Raw genomic sequence first — 16042 nt, forward strand, 5'->3', positions numbered from 1 at the left:
ATTTATATATATTTATATATTTATATTTATATTTATATTTATACATATATGCTGTATATATAGGTACATATTGCATATAATGTGTAGTTCTACTGTAAGTATGTCTAATAGTACACTGTGTGTACTGACTATATGCATGAGCATATTGCACATTTTCACCTGTTAATTTCATTATCTGTATGTTAATTGTTTCTGCAATTTCTGGAGTTCGCTCCTAAGAATTTCACTCGCCAAGGCACATGTGCTGTGGTGATGTGACAATAAAAGTGACTTGACAAGCTAAAGAGTCCATGTTCTTACTGGTGCAGTCGTGATTCCTGGTTAGGAAACATTCCAGCTATTGGGGGTTACAAAAACAATGCACTCTCATAATATATTAGATGTAAAATATACAGATTCGCTAACATTTGAGAACGAGGAAAGTTTCCTGATGTGTGATTACTTTCTTCTGTGTATTAACACATTTGCTATGTATCTCTTACAGTATTAGTTTAGAATATTATTAAACATGTGAATTCACATATTGGAACAGTTTTTATATTCCCAACTTATCAAACTTTCTTGTTATTAATAAACAAATCCCCAAAACATGATACAGGTTTTAAATCGTCAACCTAAATGTGAAAGATAAGTTTCAAATGCAATTGTACTTTGCAGACACATGACATATCCATTTAGATAAAAATCACTCTGTATTCTGTTTACGTCCATTGCTGTGAGTATGAGGACAAAATATTAAGTGTAAAACCAGATTAAATATTTATTTTGTTCCTGATTAGCACCGTATATTTTTTATAGATAATCTGTATGAATATGAAATGTTTTGCTAAATGATGACATCAAAACGTTCTGATAATATTATTTAGTGAGTGTCTATGATCTTAGTTGCTGTATTTGATCATTTTATTATGTGAGTGAATAAACACAATCCATAAATCCACAGAGTCATATACAAATGTAGATTAGATGTATCTGCTATTTTTTTTAAAGTACATAACAGATTCATAGAAAAGATCAGACATCAAGCTTGTATTAAAAAGCAGACTGGAGCTGATATTCAGCTTTTGTTCCTTATCACACCATTGGAGGGTTTATATGGGTTAAAGCCCAGTGTTGAAATCATCTAAAGAAAAAAAAATCAATAAATCTGCTTTAGAACTGGAGCTGTTTCTTTCTCTCTGTTTTTTTAACTTTGATGAAATCTTGAGTTCTGTCCGTGACTTTGGTCAAAGCTCAGCTCCGACCTCTGAACAATGAAAGAGCTTCTCACTTTATCAGCTCAAACTGGCTCTGTGGTTTTGGCCAAGCTCAAGCACATCAATCTTTAAAAGGTGTTTCGTGTATTGGTTCCTGTTTTTGAGAACTTGTATATATAGAGCCAAAGTAGAGAGCAGAGCAGAACTTCTCCAACCTTAAAAGCAGACTGAAGAGCAACATGGCCTTCCCCAGGATCCTGCTGCTGTTATTTCTTCCACTTCTCAGCATTTGTAAGTATTATTATTTTTCTTTTGCTCATGCTTTATGCCATTTAACATTTTATAGCTTTTGGGTATCTTTAAGAATGTCATAGAGTTCATAATATTTATTTATTATAATATATGAATTCATATTATTTATTTAATGTTCTGTTTAAAGGATGAACCTCTGCTGTAAGTTAGTAGAAATGTTTTTCAGGATCTTTATTTTGGAAAATGTCATAATTCTGTTCTCCAAACAAGAAAAAAAACAGACTTCTTAAAATGTTGTGCAATGAAGTCAAGGATTGATAAATGTGATCATTTTTAATGTAATATTTCTAAAAGAAGGCATGAAAGTTTAATATTGGCACATGCCTAGGATAATGGGATAATATACATAGTGCATGATCGTGGCTGTTTTTTTCCTTCATATTTGCTTGCATGACTCTTGTGAGGTTACGAAGAGGTCAAGAACATCAAGAACAAGAAAAATGATTAATTATTAAAAGACAGAGGAAGCTTTGGGTTGGTTTGTGCTGCTTTGTGCTTTATCATTATTTTATCGCTGTCCCTTTTTACACAAATCAAATCAAGGAATTTAAAAATACATAATAAGCTATTATTATTATGCTATTTAAATTTTTAATGGCTTTTGGGTATCTTTTGGAAAATCATTGATGTTTCTAACAATACCATAGTGTTCATTCATTAACTGTAAGTAAATTCATGCTGGTAAGGTGAATTCCTGATTGGACACCAGGACATCGCAGGGCACTGTTCACACACTTTTTAAAACATCTGCAATCTAGCATAGTCACTCCATGCCGCTGTGAGGAGGCAATACTACCCACTGCATTGTTCGGCTGAATTGTGTGTGATAAATCAATTATTTTATGATTTATATGTTTTGTTTGGTCTTTTGCTTTTTTTGTTTTACAGCTAAAGCGAGGATGCTCAGTCCAGAAAAAGTGCTTCTGAAGAACACTAATGACATTCAGGTGAGACAGATTTTACCCTAAGCTCATTTGTGACAGTTAGCTGGTCAGATTGTACCAGGGGGAAAAAAGACAAACATATAGTGACAAGTTTTTCACCCGAATTTGTTGCTCGAATGCTTTATGGTAAGAAATGTGAAATGAACTTTGACTTTTCCACTTCCAAAGTATAGCACATGCAGCAAATAACCATCTTTTACATGTAGCACCAATGTGACATATGTCTTGACTGAAGGAATACATTCAGGGAAAGTGGAACTTTAATACTTTGTCAGTTAAACTTTGTTAAAAGGCTATAAACATTGCTTGTTAATTCCGAACCTGATGTGATCCTCTTTTTTTCCCCTCCAAACTCTGAGATATACACTTACCCTTATTCAATTTAACATTTTATTCTTTCACACTATTACGACTGTTAGGGCTTTCAGATCTGACATCTCCTCACAGCTGCACCTAAATACACCAACCATAACACATTTATCAGAGCGTATGCTTTTCTCACTTCTGCTTTAGCTTTTCACACTTTATTTTACAATCTATTTTTAAATTTAGTTAATATCTATAATGATATAATACAATCCTGTAGGACTTTTACTCTGAACATTGATCATACATGATCAGTTCATGAATTGTTTTAATGAATAATTACATTTATTTTTATTGATTTGGTAAAAGAAAGCAAAAACTTTGCACTTAATATGTTTTTTTTTTTCTTGATCACCGTGACTAATATGACGATCGACTTTAGAATGATGAAGTCTGCCAAGACTGTATCCATATCATAGAGATCCTGAAACACCTGCTAATGGATGAAGAGTTCCAGGTGGGAAAATGTTTTTAGTGTCAAAACCAATATTATGATCATTGTTTGTTCTTTTTTGCCTCACTATGGTTTATTATTTCATGTGTGTGTGTGTGTGTGTGTGTGTGTGTGTGTGTGTGTGTGTGTGTGTGTGTGTGTGTGTGTGTGTGTGTGTGTGTGTGTGTGTGTATATATATATATATATATATATATCCTGCTGTTTCTGTGCTTCAATCAGAAGATTCTTTTCCATTTCTCCTGACACATGCTTCACAATTCACATTAACGAAAAAGCTCAGACATCGTTAAAAATTTGTTTCTACTGGAACGTTTTGTTTAAACAACTTTACAAGAATAATGGCACTGAATACTTCTACAATGTCAAAGAGTCAAATTCAAAGATTTAAACGAGTCGACTCTTTTAGGTGAATCGAATTTGAAATACGTACTATTCACCTTAAAGAGTCATTTGACTCTTTTAATGTAAAAGAGTCAAATTTAAAGACTCAAATTATTTGCTTCTTTTAGGTGAACAGTACGTATTTCCAATACGACTCTATTTCCTCATGATTATTACAATTACTGTTATTAACTCCTGCTAAAATTAATTATCTGTGCAAGTATAGGATTTTAGACTTTAATATTTCTGTGCATCAAAATACTCAATTTTAATTGATCTGTTTTGTGTTACTGAATTCAATTTCAGCATTTGTTAATACTGATCACACATGCACAAGAACATCTATAAACACTATTTCACTTTCATTCCACAGAATCAGGTCCAGGTGAGAATTTTATTTTATTTATTAATACAGCGACAAAACTAATCGAGAAAGTAGGCATGTGCCAGTATACGATACATCATGATATTAATCAGGTATGACATTGTATTTAATTGTGAATTCATGTTTAAATTCATGAATTCATATTGTTTATATAATGTTACATTTAAAGGATGGACCTCTACTGTATGTTAGTAGAAATGTTTTTCAGGATCTTGAAACAAGAAAAAAAAACTGACTTCTTAAAATGTTGTGCAATGAAGTCAAGGATTGGTTAATGTGATAATATTTAATGTAATATCTCTGATAGAAGGCACGAACGTTTAATATTGGCACATGCCTTGGATAGTGGGATAATGTACATTGTGCAGGATCGTGGCTGTTTTTTTCCCTTCATATTTGCTTGCATGACTCTTGTGAGGTTAAGAAGAAAAATGATTAATTATTAAAAGACAGAGGAAGCTTTGGGTTGGTCTGTGCTGCCTTGTGATTTATTACTCTCTTATCGCTTTCCCTTTTTTTTACACACAATAATTCAAAGAATTTAAATAAATGTAATAAGCACTATAAGAGAAATTGCTGCTGTGTTGGTTCTCAACCTCTCTGTATTACTGAGTGTGCTTGATCAAGTGGATTGAACTTGGACTGATCTATTCTGCCTTTTGTTTAATCCCTGTATCTGTGAAATGTGTGTCTTGTTTCTCTCAGGGGAAGCTGAAGACCATTCTAGAGAGCGTATGTGACTTGCTGCCTGAGCAGTTTGTGCAGAAGTGCCACAGTGAACTGGGCAATAACCTTCCTCTCACCCTCACCTTTATCTCCGGACTAATGGTGAGAGTCAGTTACAATGAATCAGTGAAGTTCTGAGAGATTGATTTTAGGCACCATAACGGTACCAATTTTCCGACGCTCTTAATCATCAAAATACTTATCCTGTAAAATCAAATCTTGTCTAGATTCATTAAAAAATACGTATTTTATTGTTCACATGTTTATGGAGTAGAGATGAGAAGGTCAGTCGATTTCAAGCTGCACCACAGCTAATAATTTTTAATATTTTTATTTTAATATATTTTAATTTCATTTTATTATAATTTTATTTAATAAAATATTTAAAAAAAATTTTTATAACAACAGTCTATCAACCATAGGGACATCCTAGAGGGTACTTTATCACATTTTCTCCACTGTAAGGGCATCCTGGGGCAGTGTATCACATAAATGATATATTTGGTCATTGTAGGAGAATTATCCCAGAATCCATGCTAGAGGCCATTCATATTTCAGATGGTTTCATATATAGTGCACGTTAAATGACCCAAACTCAGTCCATTTAAAGTGATTCTGAATGGGAACGGGCTACAAGTGATCTCTGTGCTTTTGATGTCAACAATATATATGGACATAAATATAAGTGGACCACTTTCTTATTTTTGGTCCTCTTTATCACTGAACTCAAACCTTTTGTTGCTCACACCAAAACCCCCTACGCAGATGAACACCCCAGGTATTTGTAGATATTCCAAAATATTCTTAACCTTAAAACAAATAATGGCAATGGCTATGTTTCCATTTTCTCTCTTTTCTCTCTGTCTTTCTGTAGAACCCTGGAAAAGTGTGCACTAAGCTGAACCTGTGTGATGGTGACTTTAAACTGCAAATGGAGGACATTTTGATGAATTACATACAGGAGACCATAACACCACCTAATGCCACGGTAAACACACAAGACACATGTACTGAATTCACAAACAGAACTTTCCTCATTGCAGAAGCTATTCTACAGACTATATGTCTATGTAAGGGAGTAAATTGTGCAGATGGAGTAATTGTACATGTGCAAAGTCACTTACATGGTAGATCTGATAAAATGGTATGCTCAGGGCATGCTGGCTGAGCGTTGTTTAGTATCGTGAAAATGATTATCTTTGCTTCAGTTTTTATTTTCCTCTCTCTCTCTCTCTCTCTCTCTCTCTCTCTCTCTCTCTCTCTCTCTCTCTCTCTCTCTCACACACACACAGATGGAGTCCTCGTTCCTGTGCAACGCTTGCACTTACACTTTGAATGTGCTAGACTGTCTCCTACCTATAGCACAGACAGAGGTGAGATCAACACACACACACACACACACACACACACACACACACACACACACACACACACACACACACACACACACACACACACACACACATATATGGACACAATTAATTAATCATGTATAGAAATCACACAAAGAGATATACAATTCATGTAGATACTATTTTATAATAAATAATCAATTGTAAAATAAATAAATGAATGATTGAATGAATGAATGAATGAATGAATGAATGAATGAATAAATAAATAATAAATGAAAAAGTTTGCCTTGAAACTATATTAATCATTTGAAGGATAATATCACACACGAAAATAACTGAATAATACTTTAAAACATATGAATCATTTGGAAGAAATCAAACAAGACAATCAATCTTCATGAGTATTTACACTTCTGTTTAAAGATTTTATTAAAAAAGCGTGTATGTGTGTCCATGTCAGAGTGCCGCCATCACTTTGCTGGATGATGTGTGTTCTGTCCTTCCCATCATCATCAGTGGTCAGTGCTCACGGCTGGTTCAGAGATCAGTGAAGAAGCTGTTTGAGGAGCTCTTGAATGCAGCGTCGCCCAACTCCATCTGCTCAGTGCTGCGGATCTGTCAGAGTAACAGTCAGTTGCCTTTTCTTTCTCGTGCTCGTTTTCATCTGCATCTTTTCCTTCATCTCTTTCTCATCTGTCAGTCACTCTTTCTCTGTCACACAGTTTCTCTCTCTCTCTCTCTTTCTTCATCATTTGTCTTCTTTATCGACATGCACGTCTTTCTCTTTTCTCTCAGTGGTGTCTCCTATCTCAGACTGTGACTCGTGTCTGACTCTGGTCATCCTGTCTCGTCTCCAGTTGGGCGTCAACGCCACTCAGCCTAAGGTTACCTCCTTCCTGCGCTCTGTGTGCCAGTCGCACCCCGGCGTTCTGCCCAAGGTCGAAAATCTCATCTTTGCACTTCTGACCTCTTCACCTAAGATTCATTTACTCATCAACTTTAAATAAAATTGAAAAAACTTTATACTTAGTGTGCACTTTGCAAACGAGCAATAATTAAATAATAATTAGCTATATAATTAGTAGGTGACCAAACTGTGGAGCAAAATGGAGATGAATAGATTGTCTCGCTGTTCACCTTGTGTCGCTTCTTCCAAACATTCTGCTTGTGGATTGTGTCCGTTCTTTATTTGTATTCTGCAGTGTGAGAGTTTTACTCAGCGCTATGGCAAGCAGCTCCAGGGAATTCTGGGTAAAGAGGCAGTGGCTTTGGATGCATGTGAGGTACACACCATTAACAGCACAGTAACAGTAACTATAGTGCTATGTGTGTGTATAAAGTACAACAACAACTATTACTACAAAAGCCCAAGCATGAATAACAGAGATATTTAATCAGTTACATTCAAAATAAATTAATTTGAATAATAATGTTTTGAATGTTATGTTTTGGACTTTATTATAAACACAAAGTGAGTGTGCTTGATCCATTGCTATACATGGTGTATTTAGAGAGCTGATCTGTGTTTGGGGAGTAAGGGGGCTGGACAGGGAGACGTTGGTGACCCCTGCACACTGGGGACGAGCTACAGCTGCCGAGATCTACAAACTGCTCATGCCTGTGGGGTGAGTTGTGTATGAGTGTGTGTGTGTGTGTGTGTGTGTGTGTGTGTGTGTGTGTGTGTGTGTGTGTGTGTGTGTGTGTGTGTGTGTGTGTGTGTGTGTGTGTGTGTGTGCAAGTGTGAGACAACAAGTGTGTAACAACAGTGTGAGATGATAAAGGTCAGAGTTCAGTGGTATGAGACCATCAGTTCCTGGTATGAGACTTAATTAAGCTCCCTGCGAAGATTTTTGGTTTTAGAGGTTTTTCTATTTATATAGATGTAAGTTTATATTTAGTAAATACTGTCATATAATTAAACTGTAAGTTAATTAAAGTCCCAGAAATTAGCTTTACATTCAAACATTTTCTGATTTTAAAGTACTGGGTAAAATCCTGTTAAAGACAAAGACTTGTTTCTCAGCATTGTCATTGCGGTTCATCTTACTGACGCCAGATGGCGCCAAAAACAAACTTCACCTTTGATTGATATTATAAACCCAGACACAGTTCACATTTTGACCACTTCCTCTTTCTGAAGTGTAAATGAGTCTCTAGGACAGGATTTAATAAAATAACAGGATTAATATTTCTTAATGTATTGAGTGTTTGTTTGATAATTGAGTGTTTGTCTGAAAATCCTCTCAGGTCGTCTCTTTCTGCCAGACGAATGTGTGGAAGTAGAAGTAAGTTCATATTGCACATATGATCACACCCTAAAAACAACAAGTCATATATTATAACAACACCAGTATATACGTCAGTGCCATCAGCAGAAATAGTTTGAGTTTTTCTAGCATTGCACAATACCAGTGTGTGTCTGTGGAACAGGTTCATTAGTCTCATAAACAGCGTCTCTCTCAAGTGGTTATTACTCTTATATCACAGAAATTTGCCAACATTAACAATTTCTTTTTCACAGTTACCTTTCAATGTTGTGAAATGTTTACATAACTGCTTAATTCCTGTTATCACTGAATGGCAGCTATAAACAGTCAGTGTTTATGGGACCTCTGATCAGAAGGTTGTGAGTTTGACTCTGAGGACCACCAAGCTGTTACTGCTGGGCCCTTGAGCAAGGCCCTTAACCCTTTGCTCAGTTGTATAAATGATATATACGTAAGTCGCTCTAATTAAATACCATAAAATGCCATAAAAATTCCTTCACTTGCCTTTATTTCTCTTCAAGTAGTTGTATAGAGTAGGTCCCTAAACAACACGTATTTCTCGCCATCAATTTGTGTCTCATCATGTTACCTCCCAAGGTTAAAGTCTCTATGCACTTCTGATCGATTGCCTTAGACCTAAAAAGTAATAAAACTTAAGGCCGACTGTCCACATGGAAACTGGGTAAATTTTTTGTATTATTTTAGGTCATTATAGTAAAAGGAAGGCATGTAAAACCTTAAAAAATATTAAATAAAACATCTCCTAGAAAATTAATCCAGAACTTCTGACCAATCAGAATATGGAAATTAATGAGACTGTGGGATTTGTGGACTTTGTGTTTTTACCTACACAAATTAGAACCCTAGCCAGCTAAAAAAAATAGGACTGAGTAGTGAAAACTGCAATTATCAGACTAGAAATGTATCGTGTTTTTCAACACCACTGTATTTAATATCAGATATCAATATAGTATAGCAAAGAGATTCGATTCCTGCTGCTACCAATTAAATTAGAGTGTGGTGTACAGTATAGTATCAGCACACAGACACGATATGTTTCTGATTCTTACATGGTGTGATTAATAGGTTGTGACTGCTGATTCTTTTTTTTTTAACAAACAGGTTTGTTCTTCTTGGATTTCAGCCTCACAGCCACTTCTTCTCATTACATCATCAGCAACACAGACTAAACATGCAGTCTAAAAAAGATTGTACAGAAACGTCTGTTTGCATTTTTAATCTGGGTGACGAGGTGAACCTGAGCTCTGACCTGCTGTTGGTTGAACAAATCTGAAAAAAAATCAAGATCAAAAATCAAATCAGCCACCGAGGAACTGACTCTTTTTATACATTACTGATGTAACGGCATGTTAATGATTTGTTTCTTCTTTTTCAATTATATGCATAAGCAGCTCAAAGTTCTGGACACCATTACTACATTGAGGTTTTTTGTCTAAAAGTATTTTTTCTGCCTCTGTAATCTTGTAACCATCACAAGAGTCATTGATATCTGTGTTTTAAAATGATTAAAGACATAATTGTCAAGACTATTTGAAGTGTGTGTGTGTGTGTTTGTGGGATTTGGATCGGTGTGTGTGCTTGACCATATTCATTTATTTATTTTATCCTTATTTTTTCTTATTATTTTTTCTCTGTATTATTATATATTTATTTCTTTTTTCTCTCTCTCTTTTGTTTCCATACTTCTGTATGCTGCTTTGAGACAATGGGAATTGTTAAAAACGGTATACAAAAAATTAGAATTTAAATTTAAAATTTTAATGTAAACATACAATGAGAATACGATGAAATACAGTAGGTTAGTGTTCAGTTTTCACATTTTATTCATTTAAAATGAGTGAAATGTCAGTTTGTGGCTAGGTCTGTCTGACTGACTGATTCACTCACTCATTGACTGACTGACTGAATGACTGACTCACTGACTGATTCAGCCTACAACACATATCTTTGGACTTGGGGAGGAAACCAGAGAACCTGCATTCAAACTCACATTTTGGAATTGGGAATCAAACCCAGATAATGTTAGGCAAATCTGCTAACCACCAAGCCACAATAATATACATCATATTATATATACAATATACAACAATCTGTGCAATGTCATGAACATCAAAAGTCTTCTTCTGAAGCAACTTGACTAAAAGTCGGAAGCTACGGTATACACTTTCCTGTGCTTCTAAATATGGATGCAGAGGTCAGTTTCAGCTTCTTTATTTATGACTTCCAGCTGTTATTTCCACACTCTTATCTAACCTCATATAGATTACCGTAGCATGACAATGACAAGACTCACACTCAGCACCAAGCTGCTTCCCAATCAGGCTGCATTCATAAATCAATGACTTCTGTGCTTTTTTTTTTAATTAAAACAAGCTGTGTTTTAATAATCCATGGCTAAACACCTAAAACGTACACTCAGAAATGTTTTCCAAGTCTACTGTGTAGAACAGCACAAGTACACGACTTCTAAAATAGAAGTCCACAGCTGGGGTTCGGTCTTCTTTGGTTACTTTGCCAAACCCTTTCACGTCCTATAGGTCACGGTAAAACAACTCCGTATGACTGAACATCGTGGTTGTGAGAGGATCTTGAGTGTACGCAAGGCACTATAGCGGTTAGTATTATTAAAAACACTGTACCAAGCTTACAACAGGTGCTATGAGTTTTGGTTACAGTGTACAGCACAGATTCACAACACTTTAATATGATTTCATTGCTTTGGTTTCAAAAGCATAATAATAAAATGACAAAATGATAAAGCATGATAAAATGCAAGACACTGAAAAAATCTGAGTATAAATTTGACATTACCTCTGTTGACATGCCTAGATAGTGATGTTCAAGCACTAATCCTATCATGAAAAAATGGCGGAAATACAGCTGAGGTCATAAGTCTACAAACACCTTGCAAAATATGTTCTTAAATTTAAAAAATTTTATGTTCTATTTAATTTTGCCCTGAATACGTTATTTAACATAGTAGATGTTACACCCATATAGTCCACAACACACAATAATAGCAGAATTTACACTAATAAACCTGTTCAGAAGTTTACATTCGTCTGATTCTTAATAGTGGATTTGTAAAAGTAATCTGTAATCATGTTGTTTGTTCTGAGCAGTTAAACTGCCCACAGTTCTTTAGAAAAAATCCTCCAGATCCTACAACTTCTTTGCTTTTTCAGCATATTTGAGGTCCATCTTTTCACACTGAGGGCAACCGAGTGACTCCTACATAACTATTACACATGTGAACATTCACTGATTCTCAAAAATGCAACACCATACATTGAGTGCTGGGGGTGTAAACTTTTTATCATTTGAACAGGATGATAGAAGGGCATTGCATTTTGGAACACAACATGCACATTCTTCAGCTATGAAGTAAACAGAACCATATGTACATGTCAAAATAGCACAAATGTTTAAACTTATCCAATAATTTCATCAATATCCTGAATTATTTTGGTTGTTTTAACCTTTGATTTTGACACAAAACTAATATCATATAGTAGCAGAAACTGTGATCATAAGCATCTATTAAAATGGTGTTTATAAGCCCCTGATAGTGCACATTTTAAATTGTGCATTTTTTTTCCAATCTGAAGAGCCGATAATAAGAAAACTTGCCTTTTGCAGTGAACTCTACACATTTAGACTGTTAAAAAATCAAGGTTGTCTTTATTTCAGCCAAATTTCAACCCAAAATTCACAATATTTCTGAAAATCAGATGCCTAAACATGTCTTCCCAGATTAAATGTATTTCTTAATCTTACGTATTTTATCTTAGCTTGAGACTTTTTAGGTAAATTAAAAAAAAAGCAAACAATACAATTACTTATTATACAATTAGTTTATTGACAAAAATGTGCCATGGAGAGCAAAACATTTGTGAAACTGAGCTTCATAGAAAATGTTTAAAGTTAGGGGTCCAAGCACCAGGTGGAAAAAGCTTGGCAGAGGGTTGGAGGGCAATAAATACAAATCTGTACACAACGCAGTCTAAACTGCTTGTTCATAAATAACTAAAATTCTTAGGATCCATAGAAATCTCTAATATGTTCAGAGAATGTGAACCAATTTTAGTTCAGTAGCATTTAATTTTTTTGCTGATGCTTAAAGATTTTATTTTATTTATTTATTTATTTTAGCATACCATACTATTAATGAAACAGATATGAAGTTCTGAAATTGTGGATTGACCAGATTCATTACCGTGAACGTGAATTGCTGTTGGATGCCATTAACAAATGAATTCATTCATTCTTTGTCACTGTGTGATTAATATCAAACCATTATAATAATAATAATAAACCAATATAATACCATTTTTCAAAATCACACCAAGCTATAAGCTACTGAGATGTAACATAGAAAACCAAACACATGGCTAAGATTCAGTACCGCTCGTGTCATCTGACAAAACCATTTATAGGAATCAACATAACTCATAGAAAGTGTGTGCCATGTGTAACATCTAAAATAGAAGCCCTCAGCTGGGGTTCTCCGGCCTCTGGGTACCCTGACACTCCCTTTCATGTCCTATAGGTCACGGTAAAACAACACCATACGGAAGAAGCATGTGGTTACGAGAGGATCTTGGGTGTAAGCGAAGGCGCTATAGAAGTTATTATTATAACCTACTCAGTGCCAGACTTGTAACTGAATCTTGGGCATCTAATACATCACAGATCCAGCTTCTTAACCCTTTAGATAAACCGGATTTAAATGTGTTAAATGTTAAATCAGTATATAATTGTGCATTAGACTTAATATGTGTTTAGACAATTTAGCCTGAAGAATCAATTAAACTTAGAAATCACATAATGGCACGAAACTGTACACCACAACAACTGTATAACATCTAAAGTGTCATTTTGCCTGAAATTCTACCTTCTCTGGTGCAGGCAGCCTACATATTGTGTTCTGTTGGTCATTATAACATGCCGTGCCATTCTACAGAAGGATGTGACCTGAGATGTAGTTGTGACAGCAGAATCCCAGCGATGACTGGTGGAAAACCTGATGGAGGGCTGAAGTCTCTCTCTCTCTCTCTCTGGTCTCAGTGGAATAATTAAAATGATGTGGGGCAAACTATTTATAAAGGCTTGACAACGAAACGATACACATTGTTCACCAGTGCATGTCCTTCTGTGTAATTTACAGGGGTGGACAAAGGCCAGAGAATTTACACTGATGTGATGAATTTAACTCACGTATTTAACTAATGAAATGACATTTATTTCATATTTTGATATGAAATTAATTAGTCTAAGTAAAAAAAAGCAACAACTAACAGCCATTTTGCCTGACGACATCATTTAGTATCTATAAGTTTACAAAATTCGCCATTAGTTAGAGTTTGTTTTGCTGCCTTAGCAATTACAGTATGACAGCTATAATTAATTATCTTAGTACACAATCATTCATTTAGGTTTAGTAAATGTCAGGGAACAAAATTAGCCTGTGAATTTGTTTAGACCCTGGAAAAACAGAACCAAATAAATTCACTAGAAACAGACTTCTGGTTTAGGCCACACCCACTTTATGTTCAGACCTAAATACAGACACAAATCTATAAAGCACTAAACAGATTCTAACACTGACAGTCCAAATAGAAATACACAATTTATTTATCATTATTAGGGGCCCAGGCAAAGGCTGTGCTTAAAAAACACTGCTCAGAATGCTAAACCACCCCCCCCCCCAATATATTCATAATGCTGCTTAATTGATTCTAGTTTTGAGGAACCCCAAAATCCTTTGAGTTTAATCAAGTATTCAAGCTGTGTAGGTTCATCATCACTGGAAATATCATTTCATCGTTTAACCAACACTATTAAGGACAAAATATCCGGTCAAAAGGATCGTCTTGTACTGCAGACACCTCAGTGTCACGATGATCTAGTCACAATTTACCTACAAACATACTCTGCATATTTGCATATTGTTTCCAAGATCAAATGCTAAACCTGACAGAAGGTTAAAGATTCCATACATGATTCCCTTCACTGCATCAACAGCCCAGACTGGTTTCTTCCAACGTCTTACTGAGACATACAGTACAGTATGTAGACACTTATGTTATGTTTTGCATGTTAATTATAACTGGCAGCGAGTTTCCCCACACTTCTTAGTGAGAAATAAACTTTAAGAGCCAAACTTCAACACCAAAAATGTCTTGGTTGATATATTAGGCCTAAAGACTGTTTAAGTTTTGCTCACTTAAAATACTTCTAAAGTGTCGGTTGTTGCCTTTGTTTTTTGGCATCATGCCTCACTTTAGGTTAATTCCTTAAAAATAAATAAGAAAATACTGGTGGGTGCCGTTACAGGGAACCAATCTGCCACAAGAGTGAGAGTTGTTACTACCCAAAATCCATTACTTATCTAGAACAGCAGGTCCCAGTGTTTTCTTACAGTATTTTCAGTAGTTTTGCATTGATCGCACATTCTAAAGGTTACTCTGTACTTGCTCTAACATGTCAAGCTGACTTTAAATTCGAGAGACAAAGAGGTCAGGTTACATTATCACACCACAGATCAATCACTGATTAATTTCCTGTAACAGCGCTACATAAAGCAAGCACTCAATTTTTAAACAGTTTTACAATGTAAATAGTTAAATCAGTAAGGTGTATTTTAAATAAAGACATTTAATAATACTATATAAACTGTTTTTGTTTTTTTTAAATAATCATTCATTTGGCTCTTTTAAATGACTGCTCCAGAGAAGTCTTGATTTTTGAGCGTTTAAGGATGTTTGTTTCAGGACTCTCCCTTTATTATTCAACAAATTAGTGAGTCATTTAGTGAGATTTTCCTTCCAGCCCAATTGTGTAAATACCAAACAGCTTCATTACTCATTAGGAGATATTAGACATGTCTCTACATGCTTACATTTATACTTTCAGTTCTAAAGTTTTATGTTGGGACTTCTTGTGATTTCAACAGCTAAATACAAAATGATATGGAACTCAGGGATAAAAATGCATAGCCCTTATTTGTTCTTTTATATAGGAGGGTCACAAACATACACATTTCCCACATACTATCATCTTAAAAAGCATATTCAAAAAAGTCCCATTGGACAATGAACAATTTCTCACTGCAATAATAAACTGCTCATTCATACACGGTCGCATATGACAGTTCATTTATTTTCATATTATACCAATCAGCCATAACATTAACAGCCTTATATTGTGTACTTTCCCTTTCTGCTGCCAGAACAGCTCTGAACCATCAAGACCTGTACTGGAAAAGTAATGATGTTTTGCTGTTGGATCTGGCACCAAAACATTAGCAGCACAATCCATGGGACACTCAAATATTCCACAAGATGTACAATTAAATGTGATTCAACAAACCGGGACTTCATCCATGGCCCAGTTCTGATGCCCACAGTTCAGTAAAGCTCCAGGTCAGTAATCAAACCATCAAAAGTTGTGCAGTTCCTGCTCTTGCCCATTTTTCCAGCTCCCCTTACATCAACTTTGATAACTGACTTTTCTCTTGCTGCCTAATATATACCATCTTTTGTCAGATGCCACTGTAACAAGAATCAACATTCTGCACTTCACCCACCAGTGGTGTTAATGCTTTGGCTGATCAGTGTACGCTAATATGATTT

General features: G+C 35.1%; 1 protein-coding gene across 2 annotated transcripts; it reads left to right on the forward strand.

The window, feature by feature from the left end:
* Window positions 1–1378: 1378 nt before the first annotated feature.
* Window positions 1379–9937, forward strand: sftpba (surfactant protein Ba). Of its 2 annotated transcripts, XM_027175384.2 has the most exons (13): window positions 1379–1487; window positions 2397–2455; window positions 3201–3275; window positions 4028–4039; window positions 4745–4867; window positions 5640–5753; window positions 6058–6138; window positions 6581–6749; window positions 6916–7058; window positions 7323–7403; window positions 7632–7745; window positions 8368–8405; window positions 9510–9937. In XM_027175384.2, the coding sequence occupies exons 1-12, from the start codon at window positions 1436–1438 to the stop codon at window positions 8401–8403; spliced, it is 1059 nt and encodes a 352-aa protein (XP_027031185.1). In that variant the 5' UTR covers window positions 1379–1435; the 3' UTR covers window positions 8404–8405; window positions 9510–9937. The 2 variants fall into 2 exon arrangements, with proteins under 2 accessions (XP_027031185.1, XP_027031186.1); XM_027175385.2 differs by lacking the exon at window positions 4028–4039 and having other exon boundaries at window positions 1381–1487.
* Window positions 9938–16042: the final 6105 nt, after the last annotated feature.

This window comes from Tachysurus fulvidraco, chromosome 20, assembly GCF_022655615.1.
Source record: "Tachysurus fulvidraco isolate hzauxx_2018 chromosome 20, HZAU_PFXX_2.0, whole genome shotgun sequence".
In the NCBI taxonomy this organism is placed as follows: Eukaryota; Metazoa; Chordata; class Actinopteri; order Siluriformes; family Bagridae; genus Tachysurus; species Tachysurus fulvidraco.

What these genes read in the sequence shown, in the direction of transcription:
- sftpba (XM_027175384.2), top strand. Translation starts at nt 1,436, where the DNA reads ATGGCCTTCCCCAGGATCCTGCTGCTGTTATTTCTTCCACTTCTCAGC. An exon ending in TACCTATAGCACAGACAGAG is followed by an intron (nt 6,139 to 6,580) that starts GTGAGATCAACA and finishes TGTCCATGTCAG; the next exon opens with AGTGCCGCCATCACTTTGCT. An exon ending in TGGCTTTGGATGCATGTGAG is followed by an intron (nt 7,404 to 7,631) that starts GTACACACCATT and finishes TGGTGTATTTAG; the next exon opens with AGAGCTGATCTGTGTTTGGG.